Here is a 21,259-nt window from a genome sequence, read left to right on the forward strand (position 1 = left end):
AAATAACTTGCATATTAACAGAGTGCATAATGGCATATGCCTTGAGGAGAGACTGATTTGACTTAAAGCTATATTGAAATGCAAAGGGACAGTGCAGGACAGGTAAACTCGTACATATACATGTACATAACTCGTAAAAATATACTTGCGATATAATGACTGCAGTTTCAGAGGAGATGCATTTAATTCAAAGCAGTATGTAAACCTTCAATTCTATACCCACCCCCCATCTCACAACTCTTTTTGGCATTCAACCTGAAGAAACCCCTTTACCAAATAGCATATCCAATGTACTGCTTACACTTCTCTTTTAGCACAAAGACTAATCTTGTTAAATTGGAAGGAAACCACTCCTCTAACTAAATTCTCAGAACTTAATGAATTTGGAGAAAATAAGATTTGCTGCATGAGTCTATTGGCAGATTAAAACAAATATGGCAGCCTTTATTTTCCTACTTGATTTACAGATTGTGAAGGGGATTCTTTTTTGGATGGCAACATATACTTTTTTGTTTATTCTATTACCTGCTGGGTATTAGTGCTATTTATTATATCATAGTTTGTTTAGTTTATGGGTTCTTTTCCAAAGTCTTATTTTTTTTCCCAATTTTGTCAAATATGTATATGTTGACTGCCATTTCACTGTTATGTTGCTTTGAAAAAATAAATATATGAACCGATTGTTAAAGTATATTGTGTCCATTATGTTATATTTAACAGTTAACTACTTAACCTCCAAGAAGCAAATACAAAAGTTAAAACCATCACGTGTCCAATAATTTCTTTAGTGGCCTGAGGACTGTCACAGTGCAACACAAACAAGCCATCATGTCTATGAGAACTCACTCTGTCCAGTCCTACGAGCTGAGCCCTCAGGTGTACAAACGCACTTAAAGCACCTGAAAGGGTCTCTGACAGGATGCTGAAATCAGAACTGATCAACTCGCAGATGTCCTTGTGGATACACTCAAGCGTTGCCTGCATCAGTGCTGTAGCATGCATTCATGTAGAGCCTCTGAAACCCAGGATATCCTGCCTGAGGGACTACCACCCTGTTCCATTTACGTCTGTCATCATGGGATGCTTCAGTCTGCTGGTCAAAAACCCACACAGAGAAGACTTACTTTCCCCCAAGCAATCTAGACAGTGTGCACTTTTTACATAGAACAAATAGATCATCTTAGGATCACATTAACCCCTGACTGTCCTTTCATTCTTGAGAGAATACTGCCGATTACAGCACAGCATTCACTTGAACTCTCCTCATCCTCAGGGACCACATCTATATGCAACTGAATCCCGGACTTGCTGACAGGCAGGGGACTGGTGGTTAAGATTGGCACTTCCTCCTTTCATTCTTAGCACTCCAGCCCATGCCAGTACTCCCTGATCACACATAACTGTGTGGCACAGCTCAGCAACCCTTTCATCAGTTTGAGAACAAAACCAAGGCTATCAGCTCTTGACAAGTTTTCATGAAGGAGGAAAAAAAAACTGATTGTGTAATGACTTTCATCTATAGTCTGATTTATGAAACATAAACAGTATGATTTGTTAATATTATTTCTTAATTCAGGCACATATACAAAGTAAGTAATACAAATTGTTATGTTTGATTTTCTTGTGAATTAAAATATGGTTAAAATATGGGAACATCTGATTCCTGACCAGTTAGTTAGGAGAGGTTCAAGAGTAGTCAGATCAATAGAGGACACTTAAACCCATTATTTTTATTTTGCATTATCTCCTATAATAAAAACAAATCTTTCTCTGACAACAAACCATAGCTGAGATCCTTAAATATGGTGACAGGATAAGTACTGTAGTTGTAGGAGATGATAGTGGATGGGGGGTGGGGCGGGGGGGTGGTGGGGCACCCTCATTCTCATCAATATGCCATTAAGCTGAGAGAGTCAGCAGTTTCAGGTTCCTTTAGTTCAGCAGTACAGAGAAATGTCAACATGTAAATTCAGCATCATGGCTCCTTAGATCCTCTCTACCTTACACACAGAGAAGCAGCTGCATCACTGTTTGGTGTCCATGTTGCACCATCCAGGACTTTAAAGCTGTACAGCAGGTGGTGTGTACAGCATAGTTTCTCACAGGCAATAAACGACCATACCTCTGGGACATTTACTAAACACGAGACATTCGAAGGAGGCCCGCAGAAACATACAAGACCACACTCATTCCAAGCCACAGACTAGGCTGGCTTTAAACCTTCTGGAAAACATTACCAGAGTCCTATTTCCAGAGCTGACATGTTAAGGAAAGCTTCATCATGAATGCCATCAGACAGTTACATTTGTAAACAAAATTTCTGTCGTTCAAATGCTGCCTATAAAGTTTGAAGCGTACTGTTTTTATGACCAATTCCAAAACAACTACTTTGTTAAACCAGTGTAATGCTTAGACTGTTTGGTAATTTGGGAATCACTTTTGTAACGGTTCTGAAGTGAGGGGTAAAGCACAATTGTATTTTATTTATTTTTAATGCTGTGGTAATCCAGGAATAGTTTACTCAATTATCCTACTTGTTATTTAGCATGTAATAGTAGAGCACCCCTGTCAAAAAGGTGTATACGATGCCCTAAAATGTGGATACTCCAAAAAACTGCACAGAAATAAATTACTTTAGTGAATATACATTTCATTTTTTTTGCTTAACAATGTTACAATAACTTCAAAATAAAGTGTATAATAACATGTTTTTCTTCTCTAACCAGTTCAAGATATTCTATTTTATTAAATGAAGCTATACATGCAGAGATAATTTTAATGTATTAGTAAAGTGTCAGCTCCAGAGTTTCTAATCAGATAAGTTTATAATTTCATTGTCTTTTAAGTTTTTTATCGCAGCAAATCCTGAGCATTGTGGGAATTCCTGTGATTTCTGTGTGTAATGCATAAACCTGCCTACAACAGGGACATTAGCTCAACCACAAACACAAATCTCCTCCATGGAAGAGGTGGTGGAAAAATGTATTTATGTTTTCTTTATTAGACACTATTTTTTTTATCTCGTGGCCTTTTTTAAAGTTAAGTTTATTTTCAAATATTTATACAATAGTAAGCTGCATACGAATCTAAAAAATGTAAAGTGGGAAGATGCTTACACTAAAAATAATATTTACCAAGTTCTAAATAAAAATGTTGCTGGAAAAAAACTATATGTCTATAAACTCGTCAAAAATATACACTACACTACACTACACTACACTACACTATAGCCTATATGAAACACATCAGTTGTAAACTTTATTTTGAAAACAAAGCTTTTATTTTGACATACCGGATGACAAGTTGTATCTAGCTAGCGGCCCGCCTAATTGAAAGTAGCGTAAAAATAGCTTGAAATCATTGTCACTGTATCTATTATATATGATTGCAGGCCCTGTAAGACAAACGTGGCCGACTATTTCCACCTGTAGATGGATACGGATATAAACAAGCTGTCTCTGGGTTCACACTTTAACATCGCTGCCTGTTTCTCAACACACGTTTCGTTAGCTTGTCAGAGTTAGCTAACGTCAAATTAGCTTTAACGTTGTAAGCTAACTAGCAATGCCTACACACGGTCGATGACTCTGTGAGCGAGTCAAAATGTGGTTCCGTTCAGTAATACGTATAACAACATAACTTACATTCCCAATTATTAAGTATTAGATATCACTATAGGCTAAAACAACCTTTAAATACAGTAATACCGACGTGTGTGGCAGACATGGTCCCATGGTGTAATGGTTAGCACTCTGGACTTTGAATCCAGCGATCCGAGTTCAAATCTCGGTGGGACCTCATCCTTTTGAACTGTGTTTGTTTCACGACATTCATTTCGTAAGAAATGGATTATAATAAGTTAAACAAAAAGACATTTAAAAAGGCCATGTAACATGAACTGCATGAACTGCCAATTGCCTCCGTGGAACCCCATAGACGTGAAATAATTGTAGGCTGACAGGGGCACATGCCTCACAAAGTTCTTGAAATTTGGTCAAAACTTTATTTTTTCAGCTTTCATTTTGAATAATATATCGTTATAATCAAAATAAAATATTGACATTTTATTTCAAGACATATCGGCCTATCATACCTCACCTTTGTTGAGATGTGTCTTAGTTGTAGGTTATTTTAGATTTAAGCTGGCAGATTGTAGACCTTTGGCCTTAAAATCACACACTATGGATGGAACAGGTGGTTCACTAATTGCGAATGTACTTGAAGCAAGGAGTGATGGCCATGTACCAAATCAGATTAAAAAGTGAAAGGGACAGTGTTGTGTCTGGCAGATGAGCTTAGAAAAGCTCAAGTAAAAAAAGACTGGGGGCAGTGTTTTTAATTTGTTTAGAGGAGTTGGTTTGTCTGTTAAATGCAGTGGAGTATATCTATTTGTGAAGTAAATAGTAGGAGAGACAAATGTTGACCACACATTTCAATGGCTGTACAACCTCAGAGAAGAAGATGGTATTAATGGTTTCTTTGTGAAGCCAACAGTTAACGGTTAGATGAAGCTGAGAATATGTAAAAAGATAACATAAGGACTTGACAAATAAAGCATGGAGTCTGATAAATATATTAAAATTTTAGTTTATAAGTATTTGAATAATGAAGCACACACTTGTAAGTCATTTTGATTTTATTGCTTCAATTTTCTGTCAAATATAACACATTATTTGACATGTTTTGCACCATCTCAGGACTCAAATATATTACTTCATTTACATAGAAATTCATTATGAAAAATAATGATTGTGCTTAAACCATCTAAATACTGTATAAATTTATAGAAAAACACACATATACCAAAAAAATCTAAATGTAATAGAAAAAAAAATAATATCAAGTCTTTGGCTTGAAGGCAAACTCCCTCTTAAAGATAAATCCCTAACATGTTATTTATATATCTGGAATATGTAGACTTTTCAAAACCTTTTTTATATAGTTGAGATGCCAACATTGATATTCATTTGAGAATGTTCTTTGATGCCATTTTTAACTTCACAAAGTAAGGCATTTTATGATTTATAGCTTTAGAAAACTTTAAGATAATACTTTTTTATCCACAATATTTACATTTTATTATTTGTTCTGCATTAAGGCGTACCTCTTATATATTAAAATGCAGTTATAAGCTACATTACACAACATTTTGTGCAACCATATAATACCTGCCTGTTTTACAAAATTGTATATGTAGGTTTAGTCGTTTCTAATAGATAAAAATATTGTGTTGATAATTTCTTTGTGAAGAAAATATTGATTGTTACAAAAACATGATAATACTAGTTTTAATGTAGCATAACTTCCATTACCCTTTGGCACATTGCATTAGAAAAAATCAGCTAAACACACCTTCATGTATGACTCTGACATTCTGCATTGTTGATGACCATCTGAACTCTTTCTGTTTGCTTCATATTTTGATGTAGAATTTTCTAAGTTTAATACAAATGGATCGTCACTCTTGCAGCATGTGAAGTCTGTTACACATTATTTGAAATGTTTAAAAAAGGAAAAACAATACAAAAAAATCAAAACAGCCAACTCCCTCAAAATGTTATTTCTATCTCATTTGGAACAAAAAGTAGCCAAAATGAGGTCAGTTTTTTTGGCTTATTGAGCGTTTCCTCTTCAACTGTTCACTCTGTAAACTGTATACTCATCAGAGTGAATCTGTCATCAAACAGTCATACAGCCAAGCACAATGATGCACCTGTACAAATACACACACACAGAGACACACTTCATCAAAAATATGTCACAATCACATTAATATCTCCCCCAGATCCCCCTTTAACCCAGAGTGTGTGCTCTTTCATCTGTGTAGCTGTGGTCCCAGCATGACTTTGTTGATAAAGTTGACAATGGCTACAGCTGGCTGCTCGGGGTCCATCTCTGCAAACAGGTGGCAAACGTTCTCTGTAGCACTGCCCGTCCGCCTCGCCACAAAACCAAACATCCTTCAGCAAAAAAGAAGACACAAGTAGTCAAAAGAAGGGACAGAAAAAAGACAGAATAGATAGAAAAAAAGGCATAAAAGACTAAATGAATCCACACTACCAGAACTGATTGTGATTAATTGCCATGCAACGTAGCACATTGACTTGGTCAACAATATAACTCAAATATAGCAAGCACTTACTTGCTTGAAGTGCTATCAGAATTAGTCCACCTGAAGCATGGGTGCATAAATAGAGACACAGACAAAACATTGGGAACATGAATAACAAAGACATGGAGACTGTGAAACAAACACTCAGCTCAGACTAGTGCTCTAAAGATATCCAAAAAGCAAACAAAGAGGCAGGCAAATCACAAAGAACTTATATTTCTTAAATATAAGTCTAAAAAAAAAAAGATTTGTACAGCAGCAGAAAATACACATTGATTTTACTGAACATGGTCAGCAGCCCCAGCATAAAGAATGTTTTTACATTACATTTGTTTTTTAGATTTTAATGACCTACCTCTTGTCTTGCGGATCAAGGCTGCTGAAAGTCACACTGCTGATTGGATAGTGTCTCCTGAAAAATACCCTGTAAACACAAACAATATTATTACTCACATGTCTTTGGAATTAGAAGAATACTATTTAGAGAAGTGGACAAGGTGCTAAAGAAATATGACACAAAAAGAAACAACACTTTTTATAAATATCCAGGTTTTTACAAGTGTCCATTGCAATTAAAAAACGGATGAGTCTAAGATGTACCTTCTCTTGCTGTCTGTCAGAGTGATTCCCTGAGCCGACACCTTGAAGTGGACTACTGTCGGCACTGGACGTGGACTCAGAGACAAAGTACACTTGGTTGCCTTAGAAATGGCCTCGGGGCCCGTCAGTGACTCAGTCTCCACAGAGTTCAGGTACAACACGTTGCACGCTTGTTTTTAAGAGAGATAAAGAAATTTAAATAAACTAAAGTGTGTGGTCTAATAGGTCTGTGCTTTGAAAGTGTGATGCTATTGCAGTCTCTGCTGGTCAAAGTTGAGAACTGCAACTATTTAACATTTAAGAGGTCCTCAATTGAAGATCGGATCACGACAGAATCAGCAAAAACCAAACAAGCACATGTCTTACCTGCTCCTTGTTTGAGGAGGTCAGCTGCTGTGCTGGTGTTTGTCGCACTCTGCACCTCCTGAAGCTCGCCGACTAGGTCTGAAACATCATTAGTCAGTATTTAAAATGATCTTTTTAGTTAGGATCCAGTCGGTATTTGTTGATTTAACCTTCCATTCTTTATATTGTTTAGTTTTTGTTGTTATGAAAATGATGTTTTAACAGGATGGAAGATATAATTTGGGCATATAAACTCTGACATCTTAATGTATAAAAAAAACAATTTTTACCTTTTTCTGGGATGCGAAGGGCACATGGCAGAGAGATGGGAGTAATTGAATGCTGGTACACTAGGGCAGATAAACTTCCTAAGATATAAAGACAGAAAGAAGACAAAAGTAGAGCATATCAGGATTATAATGCACCCAAGGAGAGAAGTTCTTAGGAAGACGACTGGGGAGAGAGCAAATACTAAAGGGCTGTTTCACTATCACAAACATCGCTAAACATATGAAATATGTTCTGGCATGTTGTGTCTCTCACATAACTGACCAAAGTAGGACTCATTCTGACAGCCCTTGATCTTCACTCCCCGCTGCCCTGTCTCGATGAGGAAGTGTCTCACCAGCTGTTCAAGAGGATCCCCTGGGATAGAAGAGGGGTGGAGGAGAGAGGTGAGGATGAAAAACATGACAGACTTTCTTTTTGCAGAGCAAATTCTATGAAAATACATGAACAGAAATGCAGGAAATATCAGGCTGTAGTTATGCCTATAAAACCCTAATGTCACTTTAATTTGATTCCATGACAGTGGCTATTTGGTTATTTTTACTTGATGCATGAACAGAATGTACCCAAAAAGCTGAATATCTATCAACATTTACTTTACTCTGTACGTACAACTAACAAAAAATCAAAGTGACCTTCACAGAAATGCACAAGAATAATATTTGGGGCCTAGTTATAACTCAGTTTTAGTACCCCTGACTCATATTTGATGCCACAATTATAATTTGCCGACTTCAAACTAAAACAAGGATTAGGTATGTAACTGTGTCACTTAAACATGACATTCATTTGAACTTGAATGTGAAATGTTGAATGTATTAACAACATAAATGCAAAGTAGAGTAAAGGAAAACAGAAACTGTTTCATATGTAAGAAAACTGTTGAAATGAGTTGTGCTGTTTGCCATTTATTTTTGTACTCATGACAGTAAAGATAACTATTTAATTCATCGTCCCATTTAGCTACAGCAGTATGACATTGAGCCAGCATGCTAAACACTGGCTGCTGTTTGCTGGTTGCATACATCCAATGTCTTTTGCTTCAAACTTTCCTGAACCTGGCCTTGATGAGAAACTTTTGAAGGACTCAATTCTAAGATTACCTCTGTGCCACAAACCCTGGACTACTTAATTATGTGGCAAGATTCTTATGTTTATCGACTTGTAGGTTGCTGCAACACAGGAACGTCTGATTATTTTTCTTCTGTAGAGGTTTGTTGTGTAAACTTGCGTCTCGGATTAGAGCTATGACCTGCTCTTAACATGATTACCTCTGATACTTTTGAGCTCATTTTCCTCAGTTAGTAACCTCACCTAGCTAAAACAAATACTGGATGGCAGTCTGGCACCCTGAAAACAAAGCAGCTAAATAATTTACAGTCATTGAATATTTCAATATTTGCATCCATGCTTTGGTTACTGTACCATTTCTAAAAGACCCATTGTAAGCTAATTGCTATAAATAACACATTATAATGGATACCTTTGATGCCAATGATGTTGGCATTAGGAGGCGGGGTGGCTACTTTGAGGGCAAGGCCATAGGCCCCCTGGAAGGAGTTGCTGTCTCTGATGAGAAAAGTTCCTGGTTCTTTATCCTTCAAAACAGCTATTGCTGCAACACAAAAGGGCACAGAGTAGGAAGGTACAATGAAAAATGGCAGAGGTCGAGCTGCTTGATAATCATAAATAAAAACATTGCTCATCCCTTCTACTGAATTCAAATCCTCACCTTGGTCTCTGGAAATGCCCGGCTTGTACCAGTGCTTCGAGCTGTCCTGTACAAACTTAGCATTGACCCTGTTGTCCGAGTCATCCCTACAGCTGTATTGTGCGGACCCCCGTCTCTGCTCCCCCACTGCGGGGGAGAAACTAACATGGTGTGTAGGGGAAGGAGCAGAGGAGACCCTGAGTAAAGAGTGGTGTCCATTCTGGGATCCTGCTGTGTTTGAAAGCCGTTTCTTCTCAGGGAGCGGGGGCTGCATGGCGGGGATGGTGATGGCGGTGTACCCAGTGTAGGGTACATGCGGGACGTTGAGTAATGGGTAGTAATAGGATGCTAAGGGGAAAGTCGGTGTGTTATATCCATCAGGCACAGGTGATGGTGGTTTGTTGTCTGATAAGCCATCTCTGTCCGGAGTCAGTCTTTGTCCTGCTGCCTCTGAAGCTGATGTGGAGCCCTGAGGTGACGACTGGAGGTCAGGGGAGGCAATAGGAGAATTTGGACAGGTGGTGGAAGGGCTCGAGTTGGCAGAAAGGTTCATGGAGACACCTCTGCTGCTATCGGATGGAGCATCAGTGGGAAGGTTAGAGCCGTTGAGTTGCACTTGGACCGGGGTGATGAAAACAGTGGCATAGCTTGAAGACTGCAATTGGTTGGTTCCTCCTGAACTTCCTTGGATGTTGGCTTCTCTTAGCACAGCATCAGGGCCAAACCTTTGCTCACTTGATGTTTGTGTGGAGCTTATGGATATGTTGGAACTTTGGCTTTGCATTTCTCTTGGTGATGGCGACACAGATTGGCTGTTGTTTGAGTTGGGCTCCAGTTGTGTGGAGGTTTCTTGGCTTTGAGGAGGGCTATCAGCAGGTATACTTAAAACAAAAATGGCAAGAAATAAAATAATTTGCATTTCATTTTCAGTTTTTGGAGCTGTCGAAAACAAAAGCTACACCAACCTGTCTTCTGTGTGTGTTGGACTGCTGCTACCAATGATCGTGTAGTCATTATCAGAGTCCACTCCAGCGTTGCTCGACTGGCCATTGGAGTCTGATTTACCTTCTGAACCCTCGGATATGTTGTCCTTCATGTCAGCCTTGGCTTGTTCCACTTAAATAGAGGTGAGATACAAAGAAAAGATGTGAGAAGAAGAAGTGAGACAAGAAGTAACACATGTGCTTTTGGCATGTTAAAAACCAGTACAGATAGTATCTATCTATAGTTCACCTTTATTATGCTCAGTGTGCTGCTGGTCTTTAGATCCACAGGGGTTCTCAGGCAGTCTTCCTCTCCCTGGTGAGGGGCTGCTAGCAGGCAGGGGTGAGGCTGATCCAGAGTGATACCCTGAGGCGTAGCCCCGGCTCTCGTGGCTCTCTGCAGGAGAGGACTGATTAGAAGAGCAGGGGCAAGAATGGCGAGGCTGTGGAGGGGTGTGGTACCCACTACTGGCTCCATCCCGCACATCCATTAAAGACTGGGGGCTTGGGTAGCCCTGGTGGAGTGCCATGGCATATCTAGGGTGCTCTGGGTTCTGACCTTGACCCAAAGGGGGCTGGTAGACGTGAAATGCCGGCATGGCTGATTTACACTGCCAGATTTCTGCCTCCCTTGCCACCTCCCAAGGGTTCTCACTTTCCCACAGCGGAGGCGGCTCTCTGGCTCGCCCCGCTCCTTTGGACCAGTGAGGGTTTTCCAACTGGTCCGGGTTCAGCGGACCGATTGTCCTCACTGAGGCGGACTGGTGCTCTCTCCTGCTGGAGCAGTCACGACAGGAACAACCAGAGGATGGCACCGGAGAGCCAAAGAAGATTTCCCTGTAGGGGCTGGAGGGCAGTGATTGATGGGAGAGATGAGAGGCCGGAGTGTGGCCGGGGTAATGGAAGAGATGGCACTCTTCCCCAGTACAGAGTCTGTTTGCGGCTGGGAGGGTGTGGCTGTGCTGGTGGGCGTGTTCGGGGGTTGAGTACGGGTAGCAAGGCCTGTGGAAACAAGGCGGGGGTGGGGGTGGGGGTGGACGCTCCCATGGTAACTCTGGTAAAGGATGAGAACTATGTCGATGGCAGAGTTCCATATGAGTTGCATGAGGAGGCGGGGACATGGATTTGGACGGTAAGGCCGGCAGTGTTTGGCTTTTTGGGTTGTTTTTAGTGCTGTTGCACCGGCCGAGACAACGACTGTTAGAGATGCAGGGTTCTCGTTCTCTCTCCAATCCAACTTCGCCACACTTTGTACCTGCTCGACCGCAGCAGAAGCGCTCTCTCCTCACGCCCCCAGGACTTGACGGGTCTCCATCGTCTAAAATAGCGGTCTCTCTATCCCTCTCTTTCCCTCTTGTTATTTCCTTTGCTCCATCTTCCCATTCTCCTTTCCCAGATGGAGATGTAGGGTCTCTTTCTGGGTGGTTTGTGGTGTCTTTCAAGTGACCACAGGGGACCGAGGAGCGTTTGGAGTCGGGGATGTAGGTGAGAGTCTGCGGCGGGCTCGGAGGGTGGGGCTTGACTGTTGGGCTGCTTGTGAGGCATCCATTTGTTGATGCCGCGGAGGCAATCGAACCCGGCCCTCGACGCTTCCTCACCTGGGCGTACAGGCTGCCGTCCAGAGGGCCTCTTGTATGACAGATATCTGGAAAAGAGATGGCTTCGTTAAATTTGATAATTTAATCCAAAGAAAACTTTTACACCTGTGTGTTTATAGGTTTCTTACTTTCCATGCTGTCTTGATGATGAAGGTTGAAGTTCTCATAAGAATCCCACCTGACCACAGGGTCCGATGTGTTGTAGTCCACTTTAATAGACGCATCGTTTTTGCGGTATTCTCGACCTAAAAGGCGGCCATTTTTATTATTGTACTGAAAGAAAACTGTCAGATGAAGTAATGCACCAGAGGACGCAGTGACAGACAGCAAACAGCCGAGAATAATCACCTTTCATTTTTTCTGGCCCATTGGAGAAGATAAACTCAACTGTAGCATCGGGAGGGAACCTGTCATCTACAAAAAGAGGAGCACAAAGGCAATGACTAAAATATCCAGACTGTGTCTGAAGAGACTGATTAAAAAAAAAACACAGAGGAAAAATTGTGCTCTGTGAAGTAGAAATACCATGTGAATAAATAAAGACACTTAAATAAGGATTCTGTCACTCACTGTAATAGAAACAGAGCATAACACTATACAGATGCATACCAAAAATAAGTTTCCTTTTTTCTCTCATTCATGCGGACGTGTAATATTAATCATATATTGTATTCATGCATCAGCTTAAAGCACTTAGAGCAATTCACATGAGACTGCTGCTTACTTAGCCACGTACAAGCAATTCTGTTTCATGTCATTTGATATCTGAATCAAAAGACACACAAACACCACAATGATCTGAAAATTAAATGGGTTTTGAATTATACAGCCATGTTGGCCAAAGAAAGAATAGTAATATACAGCAGCAGGGTTCTATTTGTCTATTAGTTTTTTTAGTTTTAGTTTTAGTTTATTTGCACATTTTTTTAAAAGAAGAGTCAAACAGAAAATTAAAACAAATAAAAAATAAAACACATGTGCAGGTGAGGTAGAACCCCATGAGGGTTTATCTCAAAACCTCACCTTAAGAGATTAAACAAAGTTAAAATAAAATACAGTAAAAATAACAAAGTAAGAATATTTACTATCACAAATCAAATTTACCCAATTGAAAATTACATACAAACATTGAAAACATAAAAATAGAGCAAAACAGGACATACAGTATGCAGACAATATAACAAAATCAGGACAATTCACTATTCACTACAAATCTTTCTGACATCAACGCATTTCTGAGTCTCAATTTGTATCTAGAAAAAGACAAAAAATCTTTAAGTAAATAAATATGCGTGTTCCATAATTTGAGTATCTTATTGAGTACTGTCCTCGAGATGTATGACACATTGGTAGGTATATGCTATCTATCTATATGCTTATGATACATTCAATTCTAAGTTTATTTAAGCCCTAGTATTGTCTAAAAGCCAACTGGCTAGGATATAGAACCTGAACAGACCCTTTGTTTTATACCTGTGCATGCCATGTCCAGTTCAGTCTTGCCAAACCACAGCTGAGCTCCATGAACAGTGCAGGTGTGGTATTGGACTCTAAACACAACCTCCCTTTCTGCTGAGCGACTCCGCCGGTGATAACACTTCACCTGCAGAGAGAGATGAGTGATGTATGAATACAAGAACGTCTTAAAATATTGACATCATGGTAAAAAAGCAAGAAAAAACTGTTTATCTGCTTTGTTTATGGGTTCTGTTGCTTTGAATCGTATGTTTCAGTCTGTTTCTTTGTAGGTCTCTTAGGAATATAAAGCCTTTCAAGCGTCTTGAGGAGGCATGCAAGACAGCGCAAGAAAATCATTAAGTGCACATTTTCATATTCTACAGAGGATTTGTAGCTTAAGTGGTTTAAAATAATCCAGCATTTTTCAAAGGCAATGATTCAAAGTGTATCAAAGCCAGCAGTCGAGTAACTGGGAATAAAAGCCTTGGGCTGCAGGATTTAGTTATAATACAATTGAGGTTTTGCAGTTATTGCAGTAATGATCTGTATGTGTGGATATGCATAGTGTTCAAAGGTTTCCAATAAAACTGGTCATACAGACATGTAGGTCATGATAAACTTATCCTCACCATAATGTCCCCCTTTAATAAAAGTGCTGGCTCCATAGTCACACACAGTTTCCGGGCCCTCGAGCTTTGGGGATCACTGGACACACACATACACAGAATTCAAACAAAACACCTCACCTGCTAAAAACATTGATAAAAACACTCCTAACAACACTAACCTCAAAGGTCACACACTGTATTATGCAAAACACACTTCACCATGTTCCTAGTCTGTCTACAAACACCCCAATTATGAGAAAAGTCCATCCTCTCCTTTTTTTTTTCGCCTGCTCCACTCTTCATGAAATGTGTGCCTTCATTTTCCCTTCATGACATCACAAAGGGCGGTGACACTCCCACTGCTAGGTGTTTGGTCTGCCCTCCGAGTCTGCCTTTCTACCATTAACAATAGGACATGGTGTAAGAAAGCCAGAGCCACCCCAGCCCTTTCAGTTGGGCGTGGCCGATAACAGCTCACTTGCATTTAAAGGTACAGACACAGAATCAGCCTGTTCTGAGCAGGGCTGAAATAGAGGGGTTTATAGACATGATCAAATACAGGATCAGAGTGGATTTAGAACAAGAAACCTCACAGACATGTTTTGGAGACCTCTTAGACTTATTTAAACTATGAAAAAAAAATGAGTATAATATGTGACCTTTAACATAAGCACAGACTGGCCTACACCTAAACATCTGTCAGTTAGACAGAGGAAAGAAAAGTATCTGCTTGCATGACTTTTTGTACTTACTAGACGCCTGAGGTGTACACCAGCTGTAAAGACTGGTATATTTTTAGGAAGGGGTAAAATCCTGAAGAAAGATGATTAGAAAAAAAGTGTCAAAGACTGCATTGTTTTTCCTATTTATGTTTGACATTGTTAAAAAATAATTTTTTAACTTACTTTTTTTCAAAGATAAGAAAAAACTCTAAAAACTCAACCTCAAATGTTTGGCTTTTTTTGTGTGAAACTGACCTCCTCCTGCCTGGAAGTTGGGCATTGATGGGATGAGGATCTGATGGAGGAACAGGGGGCTGCTGTTCATTTTAATGGTACCCGACAGTAAACCTCCAAAGTAGTAAATGTACCTGAAGAAGAGAGAGATGAGCACAAAATGTGACAAAAAGAAATGCAGCACAAAAAGAGAGGAGAAAATTCAAAGATACTTTAGTGTGTCTGACCTGTTCTGAGAGGGCTGTAGGGAAGAGGACACTTTGTCTTCACAGAACTTTCTCATCGCTAAAGTGGTGAGAGCCTGCTCCGCTCTGTGGACACAACCACGTGCGCAATATCAAATGATGAAACAACATCCATGCAATAAATGTTCAGAAGTTATAGAGTGTTTTGGAGGTTGAGTTCTGTCATTATTGACTTTTCATACATGTGTCTTCTAAAATTTTTATTTTATAGGCATTATGGATATTTACATTTTCTCTGGGTACAAAACGTATTAATTGTATGCACCAAGGGCCGTAATCTAGAGCTAAATTAGTTGGTCAATTATTAGATTACTTTATCGTCAGAATAAATATCATCAACAAATTGATAACCAATTAAAATGAAGTTTTTTTTTAATTAACGCCAAACGTTTTCAGCTACTGGATGAAATATATTTCCATTTGGTTTGTTTTCACTTGTATTTGTGTTGACGACTGTTATCTGGGCACAGAAAAAACATCATATGTCAAGTTTGGCTCTTTGAAATTGAGTTGTTTTGTATTATTTTCCGACATTATGAGTATTATGAGTAGCCTGATTAAAAGAAATATTCATAGAATTGTTTGATTATAAAATTATCTTCCAGCCATACAGTTTTTTAAACTGACTTAACTATCACTGAAAGGTGATCAAAGATTGTTTTTGCCTTCATGGCAGATAATAAAAAATGTTGAAGAGACATAGCAATTTTTTGAGGGTAAAAATAGAACTGTGATAATTGTAGATTCAGCTTGCATAATTGATTTTCAGACATGCGTGTATTTGGATAAAGAAGATTACCCAGCTGATATCTTGCTGTAGTGCATGTAGGCAGCCACGATGACCCCCGTCTTCCCTTTGTGACCCTGTCAACAGATTAAAGTGACCATGAAATAGCTTTTCTTTCCTTTCTGTCAACCAGGCAAGCACATGTGGATCCAGGTGGCACTGACCTTACAGTGGAGAACCACCACATTGAGAGGGTCAGAGGTCAGCCAGGTCTCCATGGCTTTACAAATAGCACAGATCTGCTCCAGGGGTGGAGCGTGAACATCTGGCCAGCCAAAGTCCTGCACCTGGAGAGCAAACAATTCAAATAATGGTTTTTGAATTCACTCATGATGCCAGTTATAATTCAAAAATCTGTTCTCTTTTTAAAATGAATTTACCTTTGGGTTGAGTCTGGTGATGTCATGTCTCTTCTCTGATAGATTCAGTAGCTAAAAAGTCAGATACATAAAGATATGTCACAAATCTTTTTTTCAGCATGAGAATGAAGATGCAAAAAAGGAAGCAGTTAAAGGAACAATATGGTTGTTCATTTAACATAAAAAAGACTTAAAGCATAATTTCTTTTGGATAGTTACACATGCTCAGGAGTTTGTTTCAATACATTGTAGTTGCAGCCACACAGTACAAATATGTATTTATTTTAGGAGACATGGAGTTTCTATATTTCTTGTTTTCAGTTTGATGACTTACTAAGAACTTGTCTTGGTGTTTGGACTTCAGCATTGAGGCCACTTCCTGAAGGTTTGTTCGATACCGCTGCTCCTCCAGGTCCGGCAGGAAAAAGACGGAGATGATCCTCTCTGTGATGTAGGTGAGGTCAAAGTCATAGTGACGCTCCATCACATGCTCCATCACCTTTTCCACACTTTTACTCCTAGACATTTTTTGGGGGGAGTCATTGTTTTAGTGCTGCTGAAACAGGCCTCAGGCAAAATCACAGTTTAAGCTCTATACAATTTATTTTGTCATTAATGTAACATACAGTATGTATGAGCATAAGTAGGGGATTCAGGGTCTCTACCTTGGAAGGGAGCCTCTCTTCTTCTGTGGTGTGGATTTGGTGGAGCCGTGCTGAAAAACAATCCAGAAAGAAAAAACTCTGTAATCATTGATCACACTATATATTGTAAAGCTACTTCCTTACAACATCTAGTAAACACACTTACCAGGTCTGGGGTTGAGGTACAGGTGAGAGTTGCCTAAAAGGAAACGGAAAGCACACAGTTAATTGTGAACACAACCATATGGACACACTGGGAAGCTGCAAGCCAAGTCATGTGTTTGGTTTAACGCTCTTGGTCTCGCTCCAGTAGCGCAGATGAACGGATGGAAGGATGAGGAGGGATGAAGAGCTGATTGAGCGGATAGCACATTCATTCTCACTTTCCTTCCTGATGTGCGCAGCAGCTGGTTCGAAGAAGAGGCTGTCTGCAAAGATTTAGCTGTTCTGCATGATGAGTTAGTGACACACACACACACACACACACACACACACACACACACACACACACACACACACACACACACACACACACACACACACACACACACACACACACACACACACACACTCTCACACACACACACACATCCTGATACAGACTTATAGACTAATTTCACTTAAAACTCTTCCACTCTCTAATACATTATATTGACTTATTTAGATTCTCTTTCGGTTTTATTTTCCTCACTAAAATAACACAATTCTCAATAAAAATGATTGATTGTATCTGTGTGTCTCGTAAAGAAGCAGGAGGAGACCAAATGGCTCAAGTTTAATGGCGGAAGATTCTACATGTGGTGTGCAGTCCTGGTTCTTTGCTGGTGAGTCAACAGTAACTTGCCAAAAACCCAAACACAGATTTACACAGAGAAACAGAGCAAAGGAAGACAAGATCACTCACAGAGCCACAATACTCTATGAACAGACATGAACAGGATTCTGTGCTTTTTCAATTCTAGATTGTTTTTTTTTAATAAAAGCAATTGAGGCTGAGGTGCCGAGCAAGTAGAAAATGGTATGTAAAAAAGTTATTTTTAGACACACAAGGTATTAATTTATTATGCAAATCACATCAAACTATTCAAAAACATGGTGAAAGATGAGCAATGAATTCAACACGGCTCACAAATCAGGAAATGAACTGTGAAATGCAACAACAATAACTGTGTACTTTGACCGTAAAACCTTGACAGGTGCCACGCTGTCAACTTTTGACCTGCGCACTACCCCATGAGAGTGACTGACAGCTGAGCTGCCCTCTGAGGCTGAGCGCCGACCAGTGCTGACAGGTGTCAGGCAACAGGTTAACGAGTCAGATGCCTGACAGACAAAATGATCTACAGCGGAAACAACCTCGGGGGGAGAAAAAGGCGACTGACCAGAAATGCACAAATGTTTCAGAGTGCTACAGAATTCTTTTAGTTAGATAACTTCCAGGTCGATATTCATTTTAAGGCAGACCTTGTTGACCTTTCTCGCTCAAACTTTGAGTACTTTAAAGGCAACTAATAGTCAAACCAAGTGAATGTCAAGGTGAGAGAAATGATGAAGAACCCCTGATAGTTGAGGCTGGTTGCTCAGTCGATTCAGAAGAGCTTTCTGACACATCATGTCAGCAACAACACTTTGACATTGTTCAAATCAGAAGGAAAATGAGGCATCAACCGAGGACCAAACTTTGTAAAGGCGCTCCTGCAACTCCTACATAATGGTCTTCCTTGTGCATGCTTTCAGAAAGAGAAAGTTACTTTACATGACTTTAATCTGATTTAAACCAAAATTTGCAGCAAATTTGATTTGCAGGCTGAAGGCAGTCATAGGAAGTCTGAGCCCACCTAGCATTATTGTAATGACTATTATCTGAGAGCAAAGCTTTATAGGGAAAAAGACATGTGATGTAGGGAGGAATGGGTATTAAGGAAAAGTGTATGGCGTGCTGTAATTGGTTACCCGATGGCAAAGCAAATTCATCAAAGTATGCTACTGCTGAAATGACAAAATGATGCCATCATCATGTGGTTATTGTCACGAATGTCTCAGAAATACTTACAAAAACCCTTTTTTTTTTGGTTTTATTTTTTTTTCATATCCATGGTATCATGAGGGGATATCTGTAATATCCACATCTTTGCTCGCGTCAATCAGTTCTTTTCACATTCCACGACAGGAAGCAAACATTGTCCACACTCTGCAGTGTGCAGATGTAGAATCACAAACATGTTATAAAACCTGCAGTAGGAAAGGAGAGTACGCAGAGATTCAGCCAGAGGGGAGAACTCGTCTCTTAATAGGCTTAATAATGGTGGTTAAATGAATAAAGTGGTCCAGGAAGGAACAGTGGGAGACAGACACAACATACACATGTACACCCACATATTAACAAAAAAACATGCACACACACAAAAGACGCCAGGGGTTGAACATGAAGACAGAAAACACCAAAATGCAGCATAAAAAAGACATAAGGACAAGACACCAGAGTCAACAGGAAACAATTTGCAACAGGATGTTAGCACTGGTCAAACTGGGTTCACGTGTAGCCTATGCAAGCACATACAAAACACACACTCAAACACACACATGCATAGTGTTAACACGTGTCTTTGGAAGCCCTGCCAGCCTCAGGCTCTTCATTTAATGCATGTGGACTGTATGATGGAGCCACATGGAATGGAGCCATCTGGTTCAGTTTGTCTAGTTGTGGTGCCAATGACAGCACTCAACGACGCCCTCAGGGACTCACTTACTGTTAAGAGGACTGGATGCCTGGACTGTTCTCTAAATGGTTCACTTTGCCTTTTTTATCAAGTCAAACGTTTCATTCATTTATTACACAAAATGTGGAAAGCTTAGCTTGTCACATGTGAGATTGTGCTGCTTATATGAATCATCTTTAGCTCTATTGGAAATACTTTTACACCACATGTCACACCCACCCATTCACACACTGATGGTAGTGGTCACTATGTAGTATCATCCATCAGAAGTAACTAATACACCGCCACCGAAGCAGATCAGCGATTCAGGGTTAAGTGTCTTGCCCAAGAACACATTGGACATGTTGCCCAGCTGGGGATCGAGCCCTCGACCTTCCGGTTGAGAGGCCACAACTCTACCAACTGAGCCACAGCCGCCCTGCAGTCATACAAGACTGTAAGCAAAAACAATTAGATTATTTCTTGAAAGAGCTATGAGCTACTAAGCTAAGCTAACTGGCTGCTGGCTCAGACATATAATGGGAGTGGTATCAATCGTCTAACCTTCCTCTGTTCAGGTAGGAATACATTTTCTCCCAAAAAAGCATACGTACGTCATTTGTTTCGGCTAACAGGCAGTCAAAAATCAGAAAATAATAGAAAAATTATCAATTCTGGCGTTGCTGGCAGCCCTTTGGCTAAATTAAGCACGTTGAAAACAATAAAAAAACATGCCTGAAGTTTAAAGATTCTCACTACTTTTTGATTTATACATCCTATCTGATTAAACTAAAGATTTGACGGATTAATCAGCCTTAATCTACATCCAAACTTCTTTACAGCTTCCTTTGCCGTAAATCTGCTCCACAACAGATTAACTGTGGAACGAAATCAGAAAAGTTTTTCCCTGCCACATCATGAATCACTGCTCCTTTTCCAATGAAAAAGAAATCCAACACAGAGCTCTGCCGGAGAAGCTGAGTCAGTTTCAGAGAAGCTGGAGATACATGTGAGTGTTTGAGACACATGCGTCAGTTTACCATCCAGGAGGAGCGAGTCCCACTCTGACAGGCACCTCAGATCTGACATCACACTGAGGAGAGGGAGAAGTGAGTAAGCCTTCCCATTTCAAACTGGAAAAGCAAAAATAACCATCGCTTATTCCAAGTTCCATAGACTCACAGAATGACACTGAAGTCAAAAAAAGCTAAATAAAACTGATGCATTTGATTTATTTAAACAGACAGTGAACATTCTCCAAGTATACCAGAGGGCACATTTAGAAGTGGCCACCATTTAGGAGGCTTAACATGAAAGAATGCCGTTCCTTCTTTCTTCTCCCATTATCGGCCTGCTTTTTTTCTGGTTTCCTCTCATCTTTGATCCCCTGATTTTTTGGGGGATTTTCTACACTCTGCAGAATCCCACTCCTGCTGCAACCTCACACTCCTGTTTCTCTCTCTCTTCTTTCAGTGCCTGAGGACAGGATAAACACCATCATCCCTGCCGTGAGACACAAGTATGTCCTCCCCCCCTCTGAATAAACAACATGCGATGACAAAGGACACCTCGATAAGCATCACACATAACCAGGGCACTTTATGCAACTGGAGAAGAAGGGAACAAGAGGAAGCTGGGATGAGGACTCAAAGCAACAACTTAAAAAAAAAACTGTCCAGGGAGCAGAGGTACAGACGCAGCTTAGAGGGGTGAAAAAAAAGGGAAATGTGAAGGAGAAAAAAAGGAGAGGCATACAGAAACGCAGACAGGAAGTGAGAGCGAAAAGCTGGATGGGAGAAAGATGTCAACAGCTGAACATGCTGACCACTGACATAGAGCAGAGAGATTTCGCAGAGCTATTTTGAT

At 40.0% G+C, this 21,259-nt stretch overlaps 1 protein-coding gene and 1 non-coding gene across 5 annotated transcripts in view; one reads left to right on the forward strand and one right to left on the reverse strand.

Moving 5' to 3' along the window:
- Window positions 1-3,726: 3,726 nt before the first annotated feature.
- trnaq-uug (transfer RNA glutamine (anticodon UUG)) lies at window positions 3,727-3,798 on the forward strand. Its single transcript has one exon. It is a non-coding gene; the product is annotated as a tRNA-Gln (tRNA).
- Window positions 3,799-4,618: 820 nt separating this feature from the next.
- Window positions 4,619-21,259, reverse strand: part of LOC109993817 (tensin-2-like) — a 29,678-nt gene continuing 13,037 nt past the window's right edge. For 3 of the 4 annotated variants that reach the window (XM_020646910.3, XM_065954578.1, XM_065954579.1), the window contains 24 exons: window positions 16,861-16,893; window positions 16,716-16,765; window positions 16,385-16,568; window positions 16,072-16,122; window positions 15,856-15,978; window positions 15,704-15,768; window positions 14,887-14,970; window positions 14,681-14,793; window positions 14,456-14,516; window positions 13,725-13,800; window positions 13,111-13,240; window positions 11,986-12,051; window positions 11,766-11,882; window positions 10,290-11,684; window positions 10,022-10,172; window positions 9,078-9,937; window positions 8,829-8,960; window positions 7,610-7,702; window positions 7,348-7,425; window positions 7,079-7,156; window positions 6,713-6,881; window positions 6,468-6,536; window positions 6,143-6,172; window positions 4,619-5,960 (listed from right to left, as the gene is read on the reverse strand). In XM_020646910.3, the coding sequence (XP_020502566.2) occupies window positions 5,816-5,960; window positions 6,143-6,172; window positions 6,468-6,536; window positions 6,713-6,881; window positions 7,079-7,156; window positions 7,348-7,425; window positions 7,610-7,702; window positions 8,829-8,960; window positions 9,078-9,937; window positions 10,022-10,172; window positions 10,290-11,684; window positions 11,766-11,882; window positions 11,986-12,051; window positions 13,111-13,240; window positions 13,725-13,800; window positions 14,456-14,516; window positions 14,681-14,793; window positions 14,887-14,970; window positions 15,704-15,768; window positions 15,856-15,978; window positions 16,072-16,122; window positions 16,385-16,568; window positions 16,716-16,765; window positions 16,861-16,893 (4,353 nt within the window). In that variant the 3' untranslated portion in view covers window positions 4,619-5,815. The remainder of the gene's footprint in view (window positions 5,961-6,142; window positions 6,173-6,467; window positions 6,537-6,712; window positions 6,882-7,078; window positions 7,157-7,347; window positions 7,426-7,609; window positions 7,703-8,828; window positions 8,961-9,077; window positions 9,938-10,021; window positions 10,173-10,289; window positions 11,685-11,765; window positions 11,883-11,985; window positions 12,052-13,110; window positions 13,241-13,724; window positions 13,801-14,455; window positions 14,517-14,680; window positions 14,794-14,886; window positions 14,971-15,703; window positions 15,769-15,855; window positions 15,979-16,071; window positions 16,123-16,384; window positions 16,569-16,715; window positions 16,766-16,860; window positions 16,894-21,259) is intronic. The other variant, XM_065954577.1, reaches the window with a different exon arrangement.

Source organism: Labrus bergylta, chromosome 5 (genome assembly GCF_963930695.1).
Source record: "Labrus bergylta chromosome 5, fLabBer1.1, whole genome shotgun sequence".
NCBI classification, from domain to species: Eukaryota; Metazoa; Chordata; class Actinopteri; order Labriformes; family Labridae; genus Labrus; species Labrus bergylta.